Source organism: Acanthopagrus latus, chromosome 22, assembly GCF_904848185.1.
Source record: "Acanthopagrus latus isolate v.2019 chromosome 22, fAcaLat1.1, whole genome shotgun sequence".
Classification (NCBI taxonomy): domain Eukaryota; kingdom Metazoa; phylum Chordata; class Actinopteri; order Spariformes; family Sparidae; genus Acanthopagrus; species Acanthopagrus latus.
The window spans coordinates 2,070,346-2,089,509 of record NC_051060.1 but is presented as its reverse complement, the minus strand read 5'-3'; the positions used below and the strand labels follow the sequence as shown (position 1 = coordinate 2,089,509).

Genomic DNA, 19,164 nt, shown 5'->3' with positions numbered 1-19,164 from the left:
CCAGTGCAGATGGTTTATTTGAGCAGGTTGTGATGAATCATCTGCCTGTAAGATTTCTGCCTCCACCTCAGCAACATTTGTTTTTCCAGCAACATTGTGCCTCTTAGTTTGTGGACTGTTTAGAACATTGAGTGCATTGAGTTGGCTGCAAGTGTATTATACACTTTCTCTGCCAGGGATGAATTAAATGCAATTCAACCAAAACTTCAATTCAGCTATGACAGTCCATAACTGCAACATATGTGGGAATAAAACATCCATGCATTTGCAGCTTAATCATGACAAATGCCAACACAATGTACCTATCCAGTGGTCATGACTACTGTTGACACCACACTCAACATGGTGCAACATTTTTTTTCCCAACTTGGCAGGTACCTAGTTCAAAAGTGGACTTGAGCACTTGTCTCAGTAGCCAGTAAGCAATGTGATACATGAGATGAGTTGCCATTTGATCTCAAGAATAGGCTGACAGATTGGAAGTTCAATCTGCCTGTGTTTTTCCTGGGAAATTCACATAATTTGCATGGCCGTCACGTTATTACAAATGTTAAAAAAAATTACCACCAGCCACAGAACCCAGACTTAATTGAATCACTAAACAAAACTTAAGCTATTGATGACAGTTGTTGAGCCAGATTTAAGAATCAGGCAAGCAATAAGAATTCTCAAATGACTATTAACACTTCACCCAATTTTCAGTCAGCATGGAGGGCAGGGAATGGACTGAATTTACACTGAAGTGAACTGCTCCTTTAACCGCTAAATTTAAACTATGGGAGCACAACTACCTGCCCAGTTCCTGTTGCTTGCGTAATGAAAACGATTGTAAGTCAATATTTAATTTGAAACAGAATGCCTTTCAATGCTGCCCACCTTTAATGTCAGTCCAAGAGACACATCAAAGAGAAGTTAATCTGTGTGGACTGAGACATGAAAGCGCAGCAAATGAGGTTGCTGGCAGCTCGTAGCTGTGGAAAACACCGCCCGCCCTCAAAAGGTCTGCAGGTTGTTTTTCAAGCAGATATGAGACCAGAGAGACCTCCAGTGACCTCTGTGACCCTTTGCAGCTGGTCAGTTACAGATCCTTCCAATGAGCACTGAGACAACATGAGTTTGATTCACTCCAGACTTGCGATTATAAAAGATGGCATTCTTAATCAGCCTCCTCCCTGGGATTCATTATGCAGCCAGCAGTGAGTAATGAGCATGCCTAGAGCTTTGAAGCTCACTTTAATCATAGCACTGAAGACTATTACTAAGCAACGGGAACTTGCAGATATCTCAGGAGGATGCATGGTGACGGTGGATGGAGTGATGTTCTCATGAGGACAGAAGATAAACCTATAGAGGCACTTGTGTGTGCACCACTCTGCTATGTTTCACTTGACGAGTATATGTCAGTTTTACAGTCCATGATCGTTGATTTGGAGCGTGAACAAATATGGGGAGGGGGAACTCCTTTACTACATCACGATCAACCACTTCTCTGGTCATTTTGACGGTATCTTAATACTTACTTATCAAATATATCAAAATAAAATATAAAATGCTGGAATAGAAACTGTATGTAATCAACATACAAGTGATTTGTAGTTTAGAATTGCACTCAGTAGAGTGCATACCTCCACCAAAGCCCAACAGTCTTCTTTTATTCAGTTCATATAAATGGATAGCTCCAGATTTTTATTTGGATCAACATCAAATTGTACTCACTCAGAGACACCAGCCACCTTAATACCTTGTATAAATAAATTAATAAATACCACCCAAGTATGCCTGATTGCTTTCTTCAAGATCTGTGCATTATACTCTATAAATTAATGAAAATGTCAAATAGCACACTTTCTCGCAATGTGAAGGAAAGAAAAAAATCATGAATCCCTCCTTTTTTGTGGATCCACACCAGAAGTTAATGGAGTCTGTTCTGGGCCAAGACCCATCCTAGATCCAAGTTTCATGGAAGTATGTTGTGTATTTTCTGTGTTACACTGCTGGTCAGCTGGACTTGGCCCTGCATCCTTTGACTTGTGTCAGGCTACCCTGCTCGCTTCCAGCAAGTTTCTCCAGGCCTTGAGACTCAGCTTACTCTGGCTGGTCACCTGGAGCTCCCCCTGCTTCAGCGGATCTCTCTTCACTGGCGATTGGGCAGAAGACCTCTCTAAGCTTGCCTTTCTCAGGTAGTCTCACACAAACAGGCTGGCTCTGTGCAGGGGTTCTTGTGGGCTCAAGGACTCCTGCCGCCACGCCCACTGTTGGGCGGCAATTGTTAGATCCTGAGTATACCCCTGTTCAGGAGTTACTGTACCAGCTCTCTGTTACAAAGGGTTAGATCCCGAAACCTATGAGGTGTTACTTTAAAATGGGATTTAAATAAGGACTTGCTTAACCTCTCATTGCCTAATTCTGAGAGCCTACCCTGCTTTGGCTGGCTGAACAGCCCTTGTGTCAGATACCAGAACACCAGTTAACGTCAGCTCTCCTCTAAATGATCTGTGCACTTGGTATGGTGCTAGGCTGGATTTAAGGGGCTTTTGATAAACTCTAAGGGACTGTTTCAATTTGTTGGCCAGAGTAACCCTTTAGATCTTTTGCACACTTATCACCTACTGTTTACTTCCAACAAAGAATCATAAAATATATGCCCAAAACAACACCTTCAAACACAGCCTCATTTGGCCATCCATGAAAAAGCTACTTAACCTCTCACTTTTCTATAGGAATACATACTTCCTATGGGCACTGCACTAGTAGTTGTAATCACAGCCTGCCTCACTCACCTCTGAGGCTGTTGGTCCAAGCTGTAAGTCCCGGCTCACTTTGCGGCCACTGGTTCTATAAGTAAATGAGCCATGAACTAATTAGCTAAATGTGCTAGCCCACTTTTTTAAATGGCAAAAAAACATTATGTAACATTAACTGACATATTAGCTTCACATGTCTTAATATTTTGAGGATCTATTAAGATACAGATGTCTGTGATTAAGTACAGATTATAACACTTTTCACACCACTGCATGCACTATGTATGCATATGCTACTTTGTAAAAGTAAAATGGCAATATGTATGGTATCCATGAGTGTATTTTTCTGTAGTCTAAGAGTGGGGTTTGACTTTGACATCGTGTTTTCTATGGTATGGTTTGGTGTGAATCATATTCTGAGAGTAGGAGGTTCTGTTTTTAATCTGTCCTTTTAGAATGAAATTCCTCATTTGATATCTCTAACTTGCCAAAGACCTCGGTAGAAAACAGAAAGCAAAAAAAAAAAAAAAAGAAAAATCCAACTCTCTGCAAGGAGATGCTTGTTTCCATGGCAATGCGGAGCATGTGCTTGTGTGTATGATGACCTCATGCATGCATTTTCTCCTCGGCAGCCTCTTCTTCTGCCAGGATGCAGACAGTGTGTCTGCCTCCACAGAGCACATGGTGCAGTCACATGTCAGGCTCCTGATTATATTAAAAAACGGGAGAAATCCACCAGCTCAAATTTACCTGCCAGGATATTGATCATTCTAACACATAGTTCAGGTTCAGATATCTTTAAACATGGTTCCCAGTGCTGGTCTCAGAATTTCATATAATTTCAGGTGTTTCATTCATTAACCATTATATTATAAAACGCTTTAGTTATTTTGTCTGCTGGAACCAGACCGTTCCCTCTTTTCTGATTTTGCTGAGGGGCAAAACATTGATGAACCAGTAAGAAGTGAGAATATCAGGACAAAGAAGCACTAAATGTTTTATGAAAGCCACAGATGTGTATGTTACTGCCACACTAGCCTACTTTTTCATTATAGTACTTTTATCCAAACAGTGGATATAATATTGTTATCTGACCATCAGTCAAGCACAACTAACATGGCAAGTTGATTCATAAGCGATAAGACTAAGCCTTGCTGAGCCTTCAGTACAATGAGGTCTTTTGCCTCAGTCTTAGGGCCGCCGTGAAACCAAGTTTCCTTTCTTGGTCTAGTAGCTCATCATAGCTGATGTTAGCTAGTGATAACCAACATAATACACCATGGTAAACAAAAAAAAACAAACAAAAAATACAAATACATACACATATCATCAAACCAGTCCAGCGAAAATAGTTATATATACATATACCCCCATACAAATTAGATCAACACACTCATTTGAAGCAGTTACAAGCAGTTGATGGACAGTTACTGAGGATCTAAAGTGTCTGATATGTGGAACGATTGTCAGTTTTTTTATAATTTTACAAGTGATTCCACGAGACAGCTGCACTAAGACTAAAACCAATTTTGGGGCTTGAAGAACCAGCCAGTCACTCCACGAGTTCAAGTCAACCTGGGGTCCAATGCAACATGGATGGGATTCATGATGGTAGTTTTCTATCCACTGCTGCCAACTCCTCAGTAAGGAAAGTCGCTATTGGCTGTCCTAAAATTTGCTAGAAGTTGCTAAATGATGTCATCACCTAATTTGCATAACTGGTCAAGTGTATTTAATTGTAATGGGAGAGATGGATAATGCTGTGGGAGAGACAAAAAGTGAGTAAAAAAACACCCTGATAATGTACTTATAATTTTAGCAGAGTGATTTGTTTAAGACAAAGAACATTTACATTTACATCAGCAAGCGGCTGACAACTACAAAGTCAGCCTACTATCACCTTAAGATGCAGGCTAAAAGGACTTATGTCTCAACAGGATTTTGAAAAACTCGTCCATGCATTTATCTTCAGTAAGCTTGACTACTGTAACGCTGTCTTTACAGGACTCTAATAAATCAGCTGCAGCAGATTCATAACACTGCTGCAATAATCAAAAAATGGTACCACATCACTCTGGTTCTCAGATCTTTACACAGAATACATTTCAAAATCCTGCTGTTGGTTTATAAAGCACTGAATAGCTTTGGGCCAAAATACATTTCTGATCAGTACGTTATGAACCATCCAGACCTCTCAGGTCGTCTGGATGGTTCAGTTCTGCCTTCAGTCCCTAAAGTCAGCGCTAAACATGCAGGAGCAACGTTCAGTTATTACACACCAAATATCTGGAACGAACTCTCTGAAAGCTGTAAGTCTGCTCCAACTCTCACCTCTTTTAAATCAAAACTGAAGACCTTCCTGTTTGCCACTGCTTTTCACTTAAGAAACTGTAATGCTTTGAACTGCACTGTGACTTTTGTTATATATTATTGTCTCTTTTAAGCCTTGTTTAAAATTTTACTTGTTTCTAATGTACAGTATTGTAATGTAACTTGCATGCCCCTGTTTGAAAGCACTTTGAGTTGCCTTGTGTCTGAATTGTGCTATGAAAATAACCTCACCTTGCCTTGCCTTACCAGTGCGTTATAGATACACAGGCAGATACAGTGGTGAATGTTGTAGCTCCAGTGCTAAACCTCAGGGCTGTGTAATAAATGGAATCTGAGGGCCGAAGTGTAGTGGCAGCACCTGGAAATGACATCCCCATTGTCTAAAACTGATAAAAGTTGATTCACCAATACTCTTTGTACAAATCAATGGAAATGTGGTAGTATTTCTGTATAAAAAGAATAAGTGCTGTTGCAGTTTTGCTTGCCAGCAAGGTTCCAGATATTATGTTTAAATGTGACTTGTTGTCAAGCCATAAACCATAATCTTTGCAATATTTAAACTGGGATGAGGCATCGACGTAATTGACTACATAAATTCGTTGACATGAATAATTTGCGTTGACGCGTCGTCCCAAACAGGAAGTGGTAGTACCTGCAGAGGCTGAGAATAGCCTTTCTCACACAGAGACGCTGCATTAATGCCGCAGCGGCAGTTCGTCAATTCTCCACCGAGTAAAGTCAAACCGCCGTGTGATTCACACAGAAAGCTGTGCTGTGGATCCTCAAGAGACGTGACGGTACGCGTCATGATGATGATGTCAGTGCTGTGTTCTGATATTCAGACTTCCATGAGTACACTTAAATGTAGTACAGTATCCACACTTACTAAGTACGCAGATTTCAGCTGGTGAGTGTTGTTCCAGATGTAATACTCCGTGGTGCTCTTACCAGAAATTACGATGGCGACAGCCGCCGCAGCTCGTCACCTGCCAAAAACATCCCGCTTTGAACAGTGAACAAAAGACATCTACGACTTTATGTTATAACAATTACAATCCTACAATCCTGTGATATGGCTCCACTGCAGGTGCTGTCATCTCGGTAGCCATTTGAAAAAAAATTTCGAGCTGAGCTCCTCTGCCTGGCTCCGCTGTCTATGTAGACAAGATGGCGGCCGTTGTGTGCGTAAAGTGTACATTGTTGCACACTCAACGTCTTTGCTGTTATGAGGGCACCATCCGGGTCCTTTAGGTACACTTCTTTTCGCCTCAGTCGATATCGGAACACCCTGAGTACTCAAACAAAGTATAGCAAGTACGGACAGTATGGATATCATAACATGGCACAGGTGTCCCCCCTGTAAATCTAAACCCACAGACCGTTTATTATGTGTAGTGATTGAGAACCCGGCCCCCTGAACATCCTGGAAAGTGGAAGAGTTATGTTTTTCGTGCTAAATTACATTATTACATAATCACCATCAGTAAACAGGTCTGTGCGTGACACTGCTGAGTGACTGCGTCACTTGCGGGGACGGAGGCTGTTTTCTGGGAGAAAGTTCACTGAAGTGTCAGTCAGGAGGGCTGACCATCGCAGTGATTTCTATCCACACAACCACTTGAGTGAGTTAAAGGTTTTTGCCGATGACAGACACTGTTTTTCGGGCAGAAATGTGACGAAGGGCCGGTAGGACACTGCTCCACCTACAACTGTGCTATTTTTTTCCTCATGTAAGTAACTGTAACTGTTATGGTTACTAAGTTACTTTTGTTTGGTCATGTAACGCTAAATTAATCGTTAGATTAGTCAACTAATCGAAAAAAATAATCGCTAGATTAATCGTTTGGGACAGCTTTCTAGCTTCAGATTAATAAGCAATATATTTGCTGATATTCATAGGCTGACAGAAGAGAGTCAGCAAAACAGTATCATAGTATCACCCACATACGGATGAATTTGGCCACCATGTAAGGAAGAGGCTGTTTCACTGATTGTAACACAGGTCAGCTGCTGATGGGGACGAGGCTGACACAAGCTGTAAGGCTGAACCAATAAGTGGACAGTAAACCAAAGCTAATAAGCTCAAGAGGCTAACAGCTCTAGCACTGATGAAATGCAAAGTCCAGTAAAAACTAAAGTATAGTTGATCACTACCAGTAAACCCCTCTACACAGTCATTTGATATTTTCTCAAGATGAAAATACTGATAGGAGCAGCTTTAAAATAAAAAATAAAAAGCTTGCGTGACGTAATTAACACATACATTTATTTCTTCAGCCAAAATCTTCTCTGTAGTTGCTGAACTGAAAGCATTAGCTCGCACCCAACAATGTTGAGAGAGTAAATAACATTCAAATCAGTTTGGGATCTTGCGGCTTCAAGAGACACAGTATATATCATCAAGCTGTATTGTGGACTACAAAACATCACCTGACTTTCCATCAGCACTGGTCTAAGGTGATAATGACTGAATGATAGTTTTAATTTCTGGGTGAATGTCCCCTTGACTCCTCTGTACTTTTGCTACTATTTTTTTTGTTTTGTTTTAATTTCCCATTGCCCTGTTATTGTCACTTGTGGTCACAGTTGTTGCTTATCTGTAAAAGTTACATCACCTAAATATGAATGCAACATAAGAGTTTGCATTGAATGAAAATCATCCCTGCCCCCATCCCATACCCGCACCACAGACATAAACTGCAGTCAGAGGCAAATCCCTGAGGTGATGGTCCGAAATCTGCCAGACCTTCCCAGAAGGCTGGAATGTGTATATGTGTGTAATGTTAGTGTATTCACACACTTTTTTAAAACATATTTCATGTGTATCTTTACTGTTGTCACTATCTTTGTGGTATGATCCACATTTATTAAATAGCCTTCTAAAAGTTGATCAGTATCCGTCACTAGGTTACTGTGATATTGAGTGTGTAGTGCCCCCAAGTGCTACAAAGGAGAATTACACATAATACCCACTGTGTAACACTTACGAGCAGTTTCACAATGTGCCACAAGAGGGAGATAATATGTCACATTTTGATCTTATTCTGATGTGTAAATGGGATGTCCACAATCTTTGGAGTTCCTCACAGCTGTGAAGATCAGTGAAATTCACCAATATTCCTAACATTCAGTATGTATGCATTAGAATTAGGGCCATTATGAAAAGTGTATTTCATTTTCTCAGAATTCTGACTTCTTTCATGGCAACTGAGCAAATTGATGCAACTCCTGGTCCAAGCGCTGGTCATCTCCTCCCCTGACTACTGTAACTCTCTCTTGCCTGGACTCCCAGCCTCTGTGACTAAACCGTTACAGCGTATCCAGAGTGCTGCAGTGTGCCTCATTTACAGTCTTCCCAAATTCTCCCGCGTGAGCTCGTTGCTCTTCAGTGGAGGAACAAACTCCCGACCAGAGTCAGGACAGCAGAGTCACTCTCCATCTTCCACAAAAGACTCAAGACTTGACGTCGACCCTGCGTCGCATGACTCCCTCCCACCAAAAATATATGCACTTGTGTGCTCGTATCGTCGCACTTTAATCACAGCACCAGCGCACTGCAGGTGATCTTGATAAGGAGTTAGTTACCTCAGATGTTTGACAGATGTTTCTATTTTTGTTTTAACTCTGTTGACGGTGATATGTCAGGGTTTCTTTCTTGTGACAAATGTACTTATCACACACTGGGTTAGACAATAGTTAAAACCTGTACAACAACTGAGTAAGGGGACCTTGACTTAAGGCTGACTACTGTTTCCATTAACTGATTACATTTTCCTAGTTGGCATGGAACTGTACAAGCCTTAATGATATGATCATTATGATCACCTCATGATAGTTAGCACCAGCAGCACTTCTTTTCAAAGCTGAATTGGAAAATGAATTTGAAGGTTCAGTTCCACCTGTAGTTCTTCACCTGCTTGTGCTGGTGCTCATGGCTCTCATTAGAAGATCAGTTGTCAGCTGTACTTGACAAAAGAATAAAACATCCAGCACAACTTTCCAGGTCTGCGTAGGAGCGTGACTGAGCAGGGACTCATGCACTCGAGGCAGAGGGGTGCTTTATTGAATGCATGAAAATCAGAACCTCATTGAAGATTTTCATATTAACTGGGTTTACGTGGAGAAATCCGACACAGGAATTTCACTTCAAAATTTAGAATTAGATACTCACAAAAATCCAGTGTTAACAGCTGATCTAGTAGAATTATACGTATTCATCTGAAAATTTGAGACCATAAAAAAATTTAACGTGGATCAGTCCAGACAATCATTTCTCGAATGTTTGAAATGTTCATTCCTCTGTGCCAGACGTCTTCCTCTGAGACAGCACGACATCTTTGACCTGAGGTGTCAGAGCCATGAGCTGAGAGCGAACGCTCCCGGCCTCCTCGTCCTGCTCCTCTGTCCTGTCGGCCTCGCCCTCAGCCTCCTCCTGCTTCCTGCTCTGACTCTGGCTCACCAGCTGCTTCACCACCAGGCTCTGGTAGGACGACAACAGCTGCTGCTGCTCCTGCATCGACACACACAAACATTTCAGCAGTTTAACTCACCAAACAAATGCTCTGTTACACTGACGGCAGCAGACGGAGATCACCCCCAGCTGCTGTGTCTGAAAACTGGATGTAAACAATCCAGAAATGAAGCAGTGTGTAGCCAACACTTGCTCAAGCACTTAGGCCACAATGTACAAATAAACATGTCTATTATGTCTGAGTTAAAGCTGCACTGTTGTACACACCCATCTCTAGTTCTCAAACTGGGGCGGCTACACAGAAAATTAGAGGCTGTTCAGACCTGCTGTAACCATCCATCCTCAGTGATCCAGACACATTAGGACACCTTAAAGTCCATCACTTCACATTTGGCAATAAAAATGCATCTCTCACTTCCCTGCTCTATATGCAAATAAACACATACATCACTTGGGCAAACAGACTCGACTTCCTTGAACACAAAGACAGAAAGAACTTCATGTGTATCTTGCAAAATTAACAAGACAGGTGAAATAGTTGTGGACAGCATTTCAGAAGGTTTATGAAGTCTCTCCTCAACTCACAAGATTGAGCAATTTTTTAAGGGAGTCTGGAGATTTTCTCAAAGGGCAACCAAGAAGAAGCCCATACTAGTTATAGTTTACTGCACCAGTAAATAAGCACAGTGTGCAATCCACTCTGCCTATTGTTGTGGCTGAACAGCCTCTATGTTTCAGGCGTTTGGCCTTTGTTACTGTTCTCTATCATCAGTGTTGTAGTGTTGAAGTGGATCAAACTGAAATAACTGGCTGTCCTTGAGCACAAAATGACAATTTTTTAAATTCTGTTTTTGTGAACAGCCTCCATGTTTGCCACAGGTGACAAGCTCGCCACTTGATTTTCCTAACAGACAGGTAACGCCACATATCAACTTCAGTTTAGAATGGATTTTGTGCTTTTGTACTTCACAGCCAGAAAAAAAAGGAGAACAAAACTCTTTGACTATACCGCTATCTCTATACTAGAGATATATGACACCTTTTTGTTTTCTTTTGGACCATGTTCATTATCACAAACATGCAAAGAGAATAAAAGGGACTGGTAGGAAGCAGCAGATCATAAAACTCATCAGACAACAGCCAGACGACATTTAACTTGTTATAAAAGTCTTTCTGCATCGTTTTCCCCAGCGGTGATGATGGAAGTGAAAGTGAAGGAGTGAAATAATCCCACTTGAACATCTCTGTTGAGAGCTGTACAAACACAGTACAGATCAGGTGGCTGACTAGGCTCTGCTAGTGACATGGAAGCCACAGTTAATGTAATTGTGGCTACTTTTTTTTTATTGTATTTTACTTACATCCTCTCTTTTTAACTTGAATAGGCCAGAAGGAAAACTCTTAACAAGCCAACAGCTTTGATACACGCGTCATAGCAAAATGAGTGTGTTCACGCAGGTGTTGAGTACCAGTCACAGCCAACCAGAGTGAACACCCAGGATGACTGCAGAATCATTTGACACTGGAGTGAATGCTGATGGTGCCCAAATGCATTAAAGACGGATGTTCTTATGTGTTTTGTCCAGAGTGAAAGAGGCAACAGTGAGTGTTGACATACTGCGGGTATTCGGCCTGTGAGGGTGCCGATGATCTGTGGAACGCAGCGTCCAGGAGCATGCAGCATGCACTGGGTGCTGGCCTGGAACAGCAGCACACTGGTCAGATGGAGGACCAGGGCTGGATCTTCTGTCTCCTTCAGCTGCTCAGTGAGAGCCTGGCGGTGCACGAACAGGGCCTGTCTAAATGACACACATTCCCAAAACCTCAAAACTCAATTCAAATGCATTATTTTCTGGATATATACTTTTATTATTAGTAGTATTAGTATTGTCATTACCTTTCCTTTTTCTTGTCCCCCTTCTTCAACATGAAGCCACACACCTCAGCACACGTCTCTATGTTGGTCAGGAAGTCTTCAATAGTCTGTGAAGCACCAACAGTGAGGAAGTTACATCCCTGTAGGTCAAGTTAAAGCCACTAGCTTATGATGTAACCACCTGGAAACCAACTCACTTTGCCGTTCAGGCAGTTGTGTAGCTTCATCAGAGGTCCTTTGGTTTCCTCTGACAATTTGCCCAGAATCTTCACTCTGACCTGAGGCGACACACCAGAGATATTCATGATGAAGTCCAAGGCCTAACAAGTCCCGCAGTGCATTTCCAACAATGACACAGTCCTAATTATCTCCAACTTGATTTAAATGTGTTCTCAGCCTCTGAGGTTGGTTGTCTTTTCCTGGAGTACAGACGTTATTTAAGACTACTGAGAGCAGGAGCTTCTCTAACCTCGGTGCTGATGTTGCTTGGATTCTCCACAGACATCATCAGGTCAGCCGCCAGGAAGTTGACCAGGATGTTGGTGACATCTGTGCACAGGGTCTTCAGGACGTGCTTAGCAATGTTGGCCTGGGTTTCATCTGTACCATCAAAGAATTTCCATTAAGTGTGTTTTTTAACTCACACACTTATTCCAATGGACAGATTACAATGTGATGCAGATCCCCGCCCTAAAAATCCAGATCAAGCTAACATGTTTTATCTGAAATTGGATTAAGCTTGACTGAATTAAAGAGGGTTGTTGGGCCTTGGCAGAGGTGTGCACTCTACTGAGTCCATTCTAGTTTATTTTGTGGTGATTTTATCCTGATCGTTTGTATTGTTTTCATCTTTAAATCTCTTTGTAACCGTGTTTTAAACAGCGCTACACAAATAAAGTTTATTATTCTCTGATTCCAGCTTCTAAAATGTGAAAATGTTCTGGTTTCTTTCCTCCTCTATGACAGTTAACTAATATCTTTGGGTTCATTAGTTACAGTTATTTAACTCCAATTAACTTTCATACTTGTGATGACTGGGAGGCAAGATCTCAGTTAGCAGGAACTTGGTATAAGCAGTATTTACCAGAGAAGAACTTGGTGCCTTTTTCAAAGAGTCGGATGTTGTTGTATAGGTTAGTGATCTCCTCCTGCAGATCTTTCATGCTCTTCTTCTTGTTGGCCCCTGATGGAGAGCTGGTGGAGGACATGAACACCGCCCGCAGCACCTCCTGATAGGCTTTACTCAGAGGCCTGCAGAGATATGAACTGTGTGAGTGCTGACTTAATGTTCTCTAAGTATTAGCAGAGAAAACTAACTTCTGACAGAAACCTGTGTATTACCTTACTAAATGTTCTGCCAGCTCAGAGAGGATTTCTTCAGGGCAGTCGCTCAATTTCTCCTCTAAAACAGCGACGATCTCCTCCTGGGTCATAAAGACGGCTGCAGTCTGTTTGCTGCGATCTTGGCAAAGGTAAAACAGAAGTTAATTAGTCTCACAGGGATGCTAGTGTTACCTTTGTCTTTGATGAAAAAAAAAACCCCTAAACAACAACCCAGAGGATGGATTTCTATCCAACCAGCCATTACACTCTTGTAACAGTAAAATGCCTCACTGAACAGGTTTATTGTGCATCTAGAGACACGATGTCCCTGTGAACAGAAAACCACTTTGTGGCCGTGACTCTACTTTGCTGTGGAGGTCCGGTTTCCTCATCGCTGTCCTCGTCTTTCCTCCCTTTCTTCTTGGTTTTACGGATCCGGATCTCTCTGGCGTTGCCTCCACCACCTGCTTTCACACTGCCACTGCCTTCTAAAAGACAAACAGTTAACAGAAAAAACACCAATTAAACACCTTTTTTAGACTGCCTGTCCAAATTTGTTTTTTGGTCCATCTAGATTGATTTTAAGAAAGTCTGGACAGCAAAACAATTACAGCATGATTGTTTCTAAGGCAGGATGATGCCATGTTGGAAAGCTGTGAAACCAGCACAGTTAGTTACTGATGCGTATGTTATTAACACAGCAACCCATGCAAAAAGGTTGTTGATGTCCAGAAACAAAAAGTGGTTAGGATCACTTGCAAGTAATAGTGCTGCAACACTCAAGGAAAGAAAAAACAAAAAAGACAATAAAAGCCACACACACATAAAATGGTTCCCTGCAGCCAGAGATCACAAATAGATCTGAAAAGATGTTAATTACCCTTTGTGAAGCTGAAATCTTGGCTGCTATGCTAAAAGTGCTAGCATGCCCCCCCCCCCCCCCCCCCCCCCCCCCCTCTGAAGTTGGTACACAAATTGGAGCATGCATCGAGGGTGTAAATACTGTCTCTTCAAATCAATTTGTTTTTCAACAGGCTCCATACATCAGGTGTAATCCAGTGCTGCACTGCTGTTTACTGTGAAGCTCCAGAAATGTTTCGTGGCTCTGAAAGTTCATCTGACTTTCAAGGTAATAAGGTAAAGGTGGAGAAAAGTTTGCATTTTCTAAATTCTAAAATGACATTTACTCCTACGTTCTCGTGTTCATCCTGAATCAAAGAACATGTGGATGTAAAATCACCGACCTCCCCATCTCCAGTTTTTCGTGCCATGTAATCGGATACTTCTGTTCCATACTCATGTTCAAGGTTCCCCAACAACCAGCACATCCTGCATTTGGCTACATGTCAATCAACTGAAGAAGCACACAGACGTGCTCACAACAAGATCCAGACACGCCTCCAAATGCTGCAAATACAGCAGCAATCATGACAGGCACCTGGGGCTTCTGTGCCGATTTGAGGGTTCTTAGCTCAGTTGCAAAATATTTGTCTGGAACAGGCCAAGTCTTGTAGTCTGCACTAGATTTTACGATTTCTGTGTGTGTGTGTGAATGAGTGAGTGAGAGTGAGTGAGTGAGTGAGTGAGAGAGAGAGAAAGAGAGAGAGAGAGTGAGAGAGAGAGAGAGAAAGTGAGTGTGTTTGGTCTCAGGGTTAACTGGGGAGTATGGAACCTACCTGTAGCCTTCTTTCTGCGCTCTGCTTCTCTCTTTTCCTTCTTAGATAGTGCTGAGCTCTCAGTCAACATCGACACTTGCTTCAGATCATCTTCAGATATTAAAAACACTGGATTGTTCTTGACCTCCTAAGTGATGCATCACAAAAACAAACAAAAAAAAAAACAAAAAAAACAGGTATTGCAGCGTTTTGAACTTCATTTGTACATGTTCCTGTCTGCCTGTGCTCTAGACTAAGGTTACTGTGATGATTTTTTTCCACTGGCTAACACACTCCTGACAACACTGGTCACACCTGGTACACTGGCTTTATACAAGAGATGCTCACACTTGTTAGATCATTGTGTTAAGGTACTGCTTTTCAGTACATTTTCAAATGCTTCAGCTTCACATTAAAAACATTTGAAGCCGACTTTTATTATGAAGTAGAACAGTCGGAGGCTATAGTTCCACAAAAATGCATGTACAGAGCAAACAATATGCAGGGTTTCATCAAAATATAAACAGCAGTGCCTCAAGTGAGCATCTTACAGTAACATCACAGCAAATACAGTCATTTGTGGGGAATACCCCAATACTGATCTGTAAAACAGACAGTATGTATTCCACATAATGTGAATGTTTTCTTCATCTTAGCTTTACTGGGCACGAGGGGCATCGTGACACACAACAGCTGTCAATCAAAGACGATCGACGGCTTCCCTCAGAGGTATTAATAGAGGATAGCCATGAATTGAGCCTCCCATCCTGTGAAAAATATGATTTGTCTCCACAGTACATCACTGTACACACAACTAGCAGTGTTTTCTTATCTGGAAGGGTGTCAGAAGGTTTGACACCACTGCATTTGGTGTCGTCTTCAATTTGCTCTTGAAAAAATTTCTTGTAGTCGTCAAAAGTGATATTATATTTATGCCTGTGCAGATTTTCAGACATTTCAAATGAGTTGAAAAGACTGGCCTATCACACCTCTGCTGTCAGCAAACACATAGAAACCTCTCGGTCTGCGGACTTTTCAACCGTACAAAACATTTTTTGTGCATGTGTGACACCTCTGCTGCTACAACTTCATCTGGCGGGAAACACTGACATGCATAAGATTTGACATTTGTTGAGGATGGATTTGAAATATGTCAGGGAGTAGTTTTATACAGTCTGTGGGAGTAATGGCACAAGCCCTTTGTAAACTCTGACTAGCATGGCAAGCTTACTCAGTAGTTTTCAATGGAGATGTCTGACAGGAGGCCTTACCTTCTGAGCTTTCTGCTGCATGACTTCATCAAACACAGAGAGACAGTTGCTGATGAACTTTTCACTGACGACCACTGTCCCTCCCAGCACTCTGGCAGAGGACTGGATGTTAGTGTTTCTCATGGCCTGGTTGATCAACATCCCGACGTCCTCCATCGACAGGCAGCTGGGCAAAATTGGCTGAAACAGAGTGAGAGCAAAAATGAAGAGCAGAGGAAATAAGTATGTGTACCATAAATAATCATGTGTGTAATGACCAGAGCAGACAGCTGTGTAGGCACCTGTATGTCCGTCCATGTGGCAGAGTTGACAGCTTCCTCAACTGAAGCCTCCACCTGGTCCACCAGAGCCTGACCCACACAGGCTGCTCTGAGGAACAGCAGCTTGTTGGACTTGAAGCGCTTCTTAATATAGCTGAGGGGGTCGGGGATCCCCAGTCTGACCAACGCATCAAACTCTGCAGTTACAACAAACATATGGTTAAAAATAAAAATAAAAAAAAAAATAAAATAAATAAAAACTATCTGTGTAAGTTCAGGACGGTGACAGCACAAACACAAAGGTGGGTTGAGTGATTACAGGAGGAGGACTGAATTTGCTGGAAAACAGCAATGTCATAGTTGACCATCTGGTTTTATTCTAAAGTTTGTAGCAACAGTTTACATTGTACAAGCTTCCCAGCTTATCTCAGAGAAGCAGGGAAGAGGATTAGGGCCACTGTGGAAAAAGATACTGGAGTTCTGACTTTTTTCTTAAGTAAGGACAGAAATCAAATATAATATTCACAGTAGCCTGTATCCACTTCTATGGATAGAAAGGTTCAAAGCTGACAAAAGAAAAAAGGATGTAACAGAAATATTGATATGGACCCTCTGTGAGAGTGAAATTAAGTTTGAATTTAATTTAATCATAATGACAATAATATTATTTCGAAAGGGCTTACCTAAATATCCATTCTGCTGGAGGAAAGAGTCAACCCAAGTGTTCTGTGTTTTGGAGTAGATATCAGGGATGTACACAGCTTTGTCCTGCCGACCTCCCACCACACTTCCTTTTAGGCGTCCAGTGTCCACCAGCTCCTCCAGGACAGCTGGCAATGGGGGAATATAATTCAATACATTTTAAAGTACTATACCTACATATTATTTTGAATTATTTGTATTTAATTGGCATATCTCCATTTTGCTCTACACTTTTACTTCACAATATATCAGAAATACTATACTTTTCAGGTCATTTTTATTGACACCCTTTGACATAAACAATATAAAGGCTTATAAAACACAGCATATGGTGAAGTCTAAACCAGTGGTCCCCAATCTTTTTAGTTTGTTACCTCAAAACAACAATGTCTAGAGAAATTGTGTCACACATAGTGTTGTTCCTATCATGTCTCTCACTTGTCTTGTGTTGTGTTGCATCACCTGCTGAAAAAATGAATAAGAAAAAGTGTCTCCTTACAGTACAGAAGATGCTCCTGAAATCCAAACGCTCCGATCATGCTGCTGACAGGTGTTGGCCTACAGGATAAGTTCAACAGGAGGTCATCATCTGGTCTCATGCGACAACACTTTCATGCTCTTATCCTAAATCTCTTAAAAACTCTCTCCCCAATTGTTTTTTGGGTCAAATGTGTTTGTACTAATGTTCCAACTGAGATTCACCAAACTTAATGACACAAACTTGTCATACCTCACTTGGTTCATCTGAACAGTGTTTACCTTGTGATGGCGCTGAAGAGCCCTCGTATCCTGGCTTTGTGACGGGCAACAAAAGCTGGAGTAAATATGACCCCCCTGTTGTACTGGTCCATCTCTCCTTGGATAAGTTTCCCAAGACGCTTTGACAGCTCCTGAGATACACAGAGAACATAAACTTACACTCACATATTCTAATCAACGGTCAAGTCAGCAAAGAACTGTGGACTGAATCATCTGAACACAAATATTACCTACAAGTATATTATGTACCATGTAGTTTCTTGGGAGATTTCCTATATGGTGAACATATGCAGGTGTGACTCACCTCAGACAGGACATCTCCTGGGAGGTCATAGTTTTTACACAGCTCTGCAATACTGATCAAACCGGCCTCCTGCAGTTTGTCATTCACCTCCTCAGCCAAACGGTCCAGGTACGTGCTACATACACCACGACACAGCAGCATGTTTAACGACAGGTGTTAACTGTCAACTGTATTAGTCCCTATCTGAGAAACAGACCAAATGTCTTTTGATAGCAAGGTTCAACACATGCTGAGCTATCACACACACAACTGACTTGGGCATTTTTTTTTGTTATATGGACAGACTGATTATCATTGCCTTATAATACAGCATCACTCATAATACTCACTCATCAATGAGCTGTCCCAGTACAAGTTGAACGCCTTTATCTGATTTAGCAATGTCACTGGCTCTGTTTTCAACATGGACCCAATCCACGTTGAGGATCTGAAAGGGAGAAGATTGGGATATAAGACGAAAAGGACGTTTTGACACATAACTCTAACATGGAAAGTCATGAGTGTGACTGTCACTTGCAAAGACGCACCTGCTGCAGCTCCACGATGTTGATTCGCCCTGATAAACAGAATGGCAGGATTTATTTACTGTTCAGCTGAAAATACGCCATCTGCCAATGATTTAATACTTTGGGACTGACATGGTCATTCCAAGAACATCAACAGCTTCCACTGACTAACAAACTGACCTCCATGAACATAGAGTTCATCTCGGATCTCCTTGCTGATCTGTGCTGGAGTGATGTACTCCTTCCCGTCAAGTGTGTGCACCACATCTAACTTCTTGTCTTGGACAAGTTTTGAAATAATTTCGATGCAGTTCCTCTCCGATAACCTGTGCAAAGACAAGTTAGCAAAAGTGTCGCGCGGGGAATTCTTCTAGTTACAAAGATGCGTTTCTTTTTTCTCCCTTATATTTTATAGCAACCAGCAGCTGTAAACAGAAAGAAGGCATTGTCCATCTGACACCGTTACTTCTGAATGAAAGTCTAAAGTTAGCTAACATTAGCGTCGCTGCTAACAGCTGCTTGGAGTGAACGGAGCGGTTACCTTTGCACTGTGTCCGCAAACTGCGCTCTCTGAAAGTCCGCAGCCAGCCGTCGAATCTCTTCCCAGTCAGCTGCCATTATTAAACGTGCGTGTTTGCAAAAGCAATTGACCGTCAATGCTTTCGTTAACTATAAGCTGTCAAGAGGCGACTGTTCAGCTAGCTGGTTACTGATCCGGCAGCTCTCTGTCTAGCCACACGTCAACATGAAGTGACGTGGCACCGTGAGCCGTGAGGACCAAATCTCCTCCGAGAACGTTTCGCGCACCGAGTTACCAAATAGTGCGTCGTCATGGCTCAGAATGTTAAGACTCCTTCATGTCTGAGTCAGCATTTAAACAGGTCATTAAATACACTACATGTTTCATCATATCAGCTACATGCTACAGGCTTCGAATCCCTTTTAACACTGTACAGGAAATA

General features: G+C 41.8%; 1 protein-coding gene across 1 annotated transcript; it reads right to left on the bottom strand.

Annotated features, from left to right (window-relative positions):
• Nucleotides 1–9,115: 9,115 nt before the first annotated feature.
• Nucleotides 9,116–18,820, bottom strand: ufl1 (UFM1-specific ligase 1). Its single transcript, XM_037087307.1, has 19 exons — nucleotides 18,744–18,820; nucleotides 18,383–18,528; nucleotides 18,224–18,252; nucleotides 18,026–18,123; nucleotides 17,697–17,811; nucleotides 17,393–17,523; nucleotides 17,133–17,191; nucleotides 16,615–16,761; nucleotides 15,953–16,128; nucleotides 15,672–15,851; nucleotides 14,422–14,548; nucleotides 13,111–13,233; nucleotides 12,764–12,884; nucleotides 12,507–12,673; nucleotides 11,892–12,022; nucleotides 11,620–11,700; nucleotides 11,444–11,529; nucleotides 11,165–11,345; nucleotides 9,116–9,585 (listed from the first exon to the last, which is right to left on the bottom strand). The coding sequence occupies exons 1-19, from the start codon at nucleotides 18,818–18,820 to the stop codon at nucleotides 9,367–9,369; spliced, it is 2,394 nt and encodes a 797-aa protein (XP_036943202.1). The 3' UTR covers nucleotides 9,116–9,366.
• Between the last annotated feature and the right edge of the window lie 344 nt (nucleotides 18,821–19,164).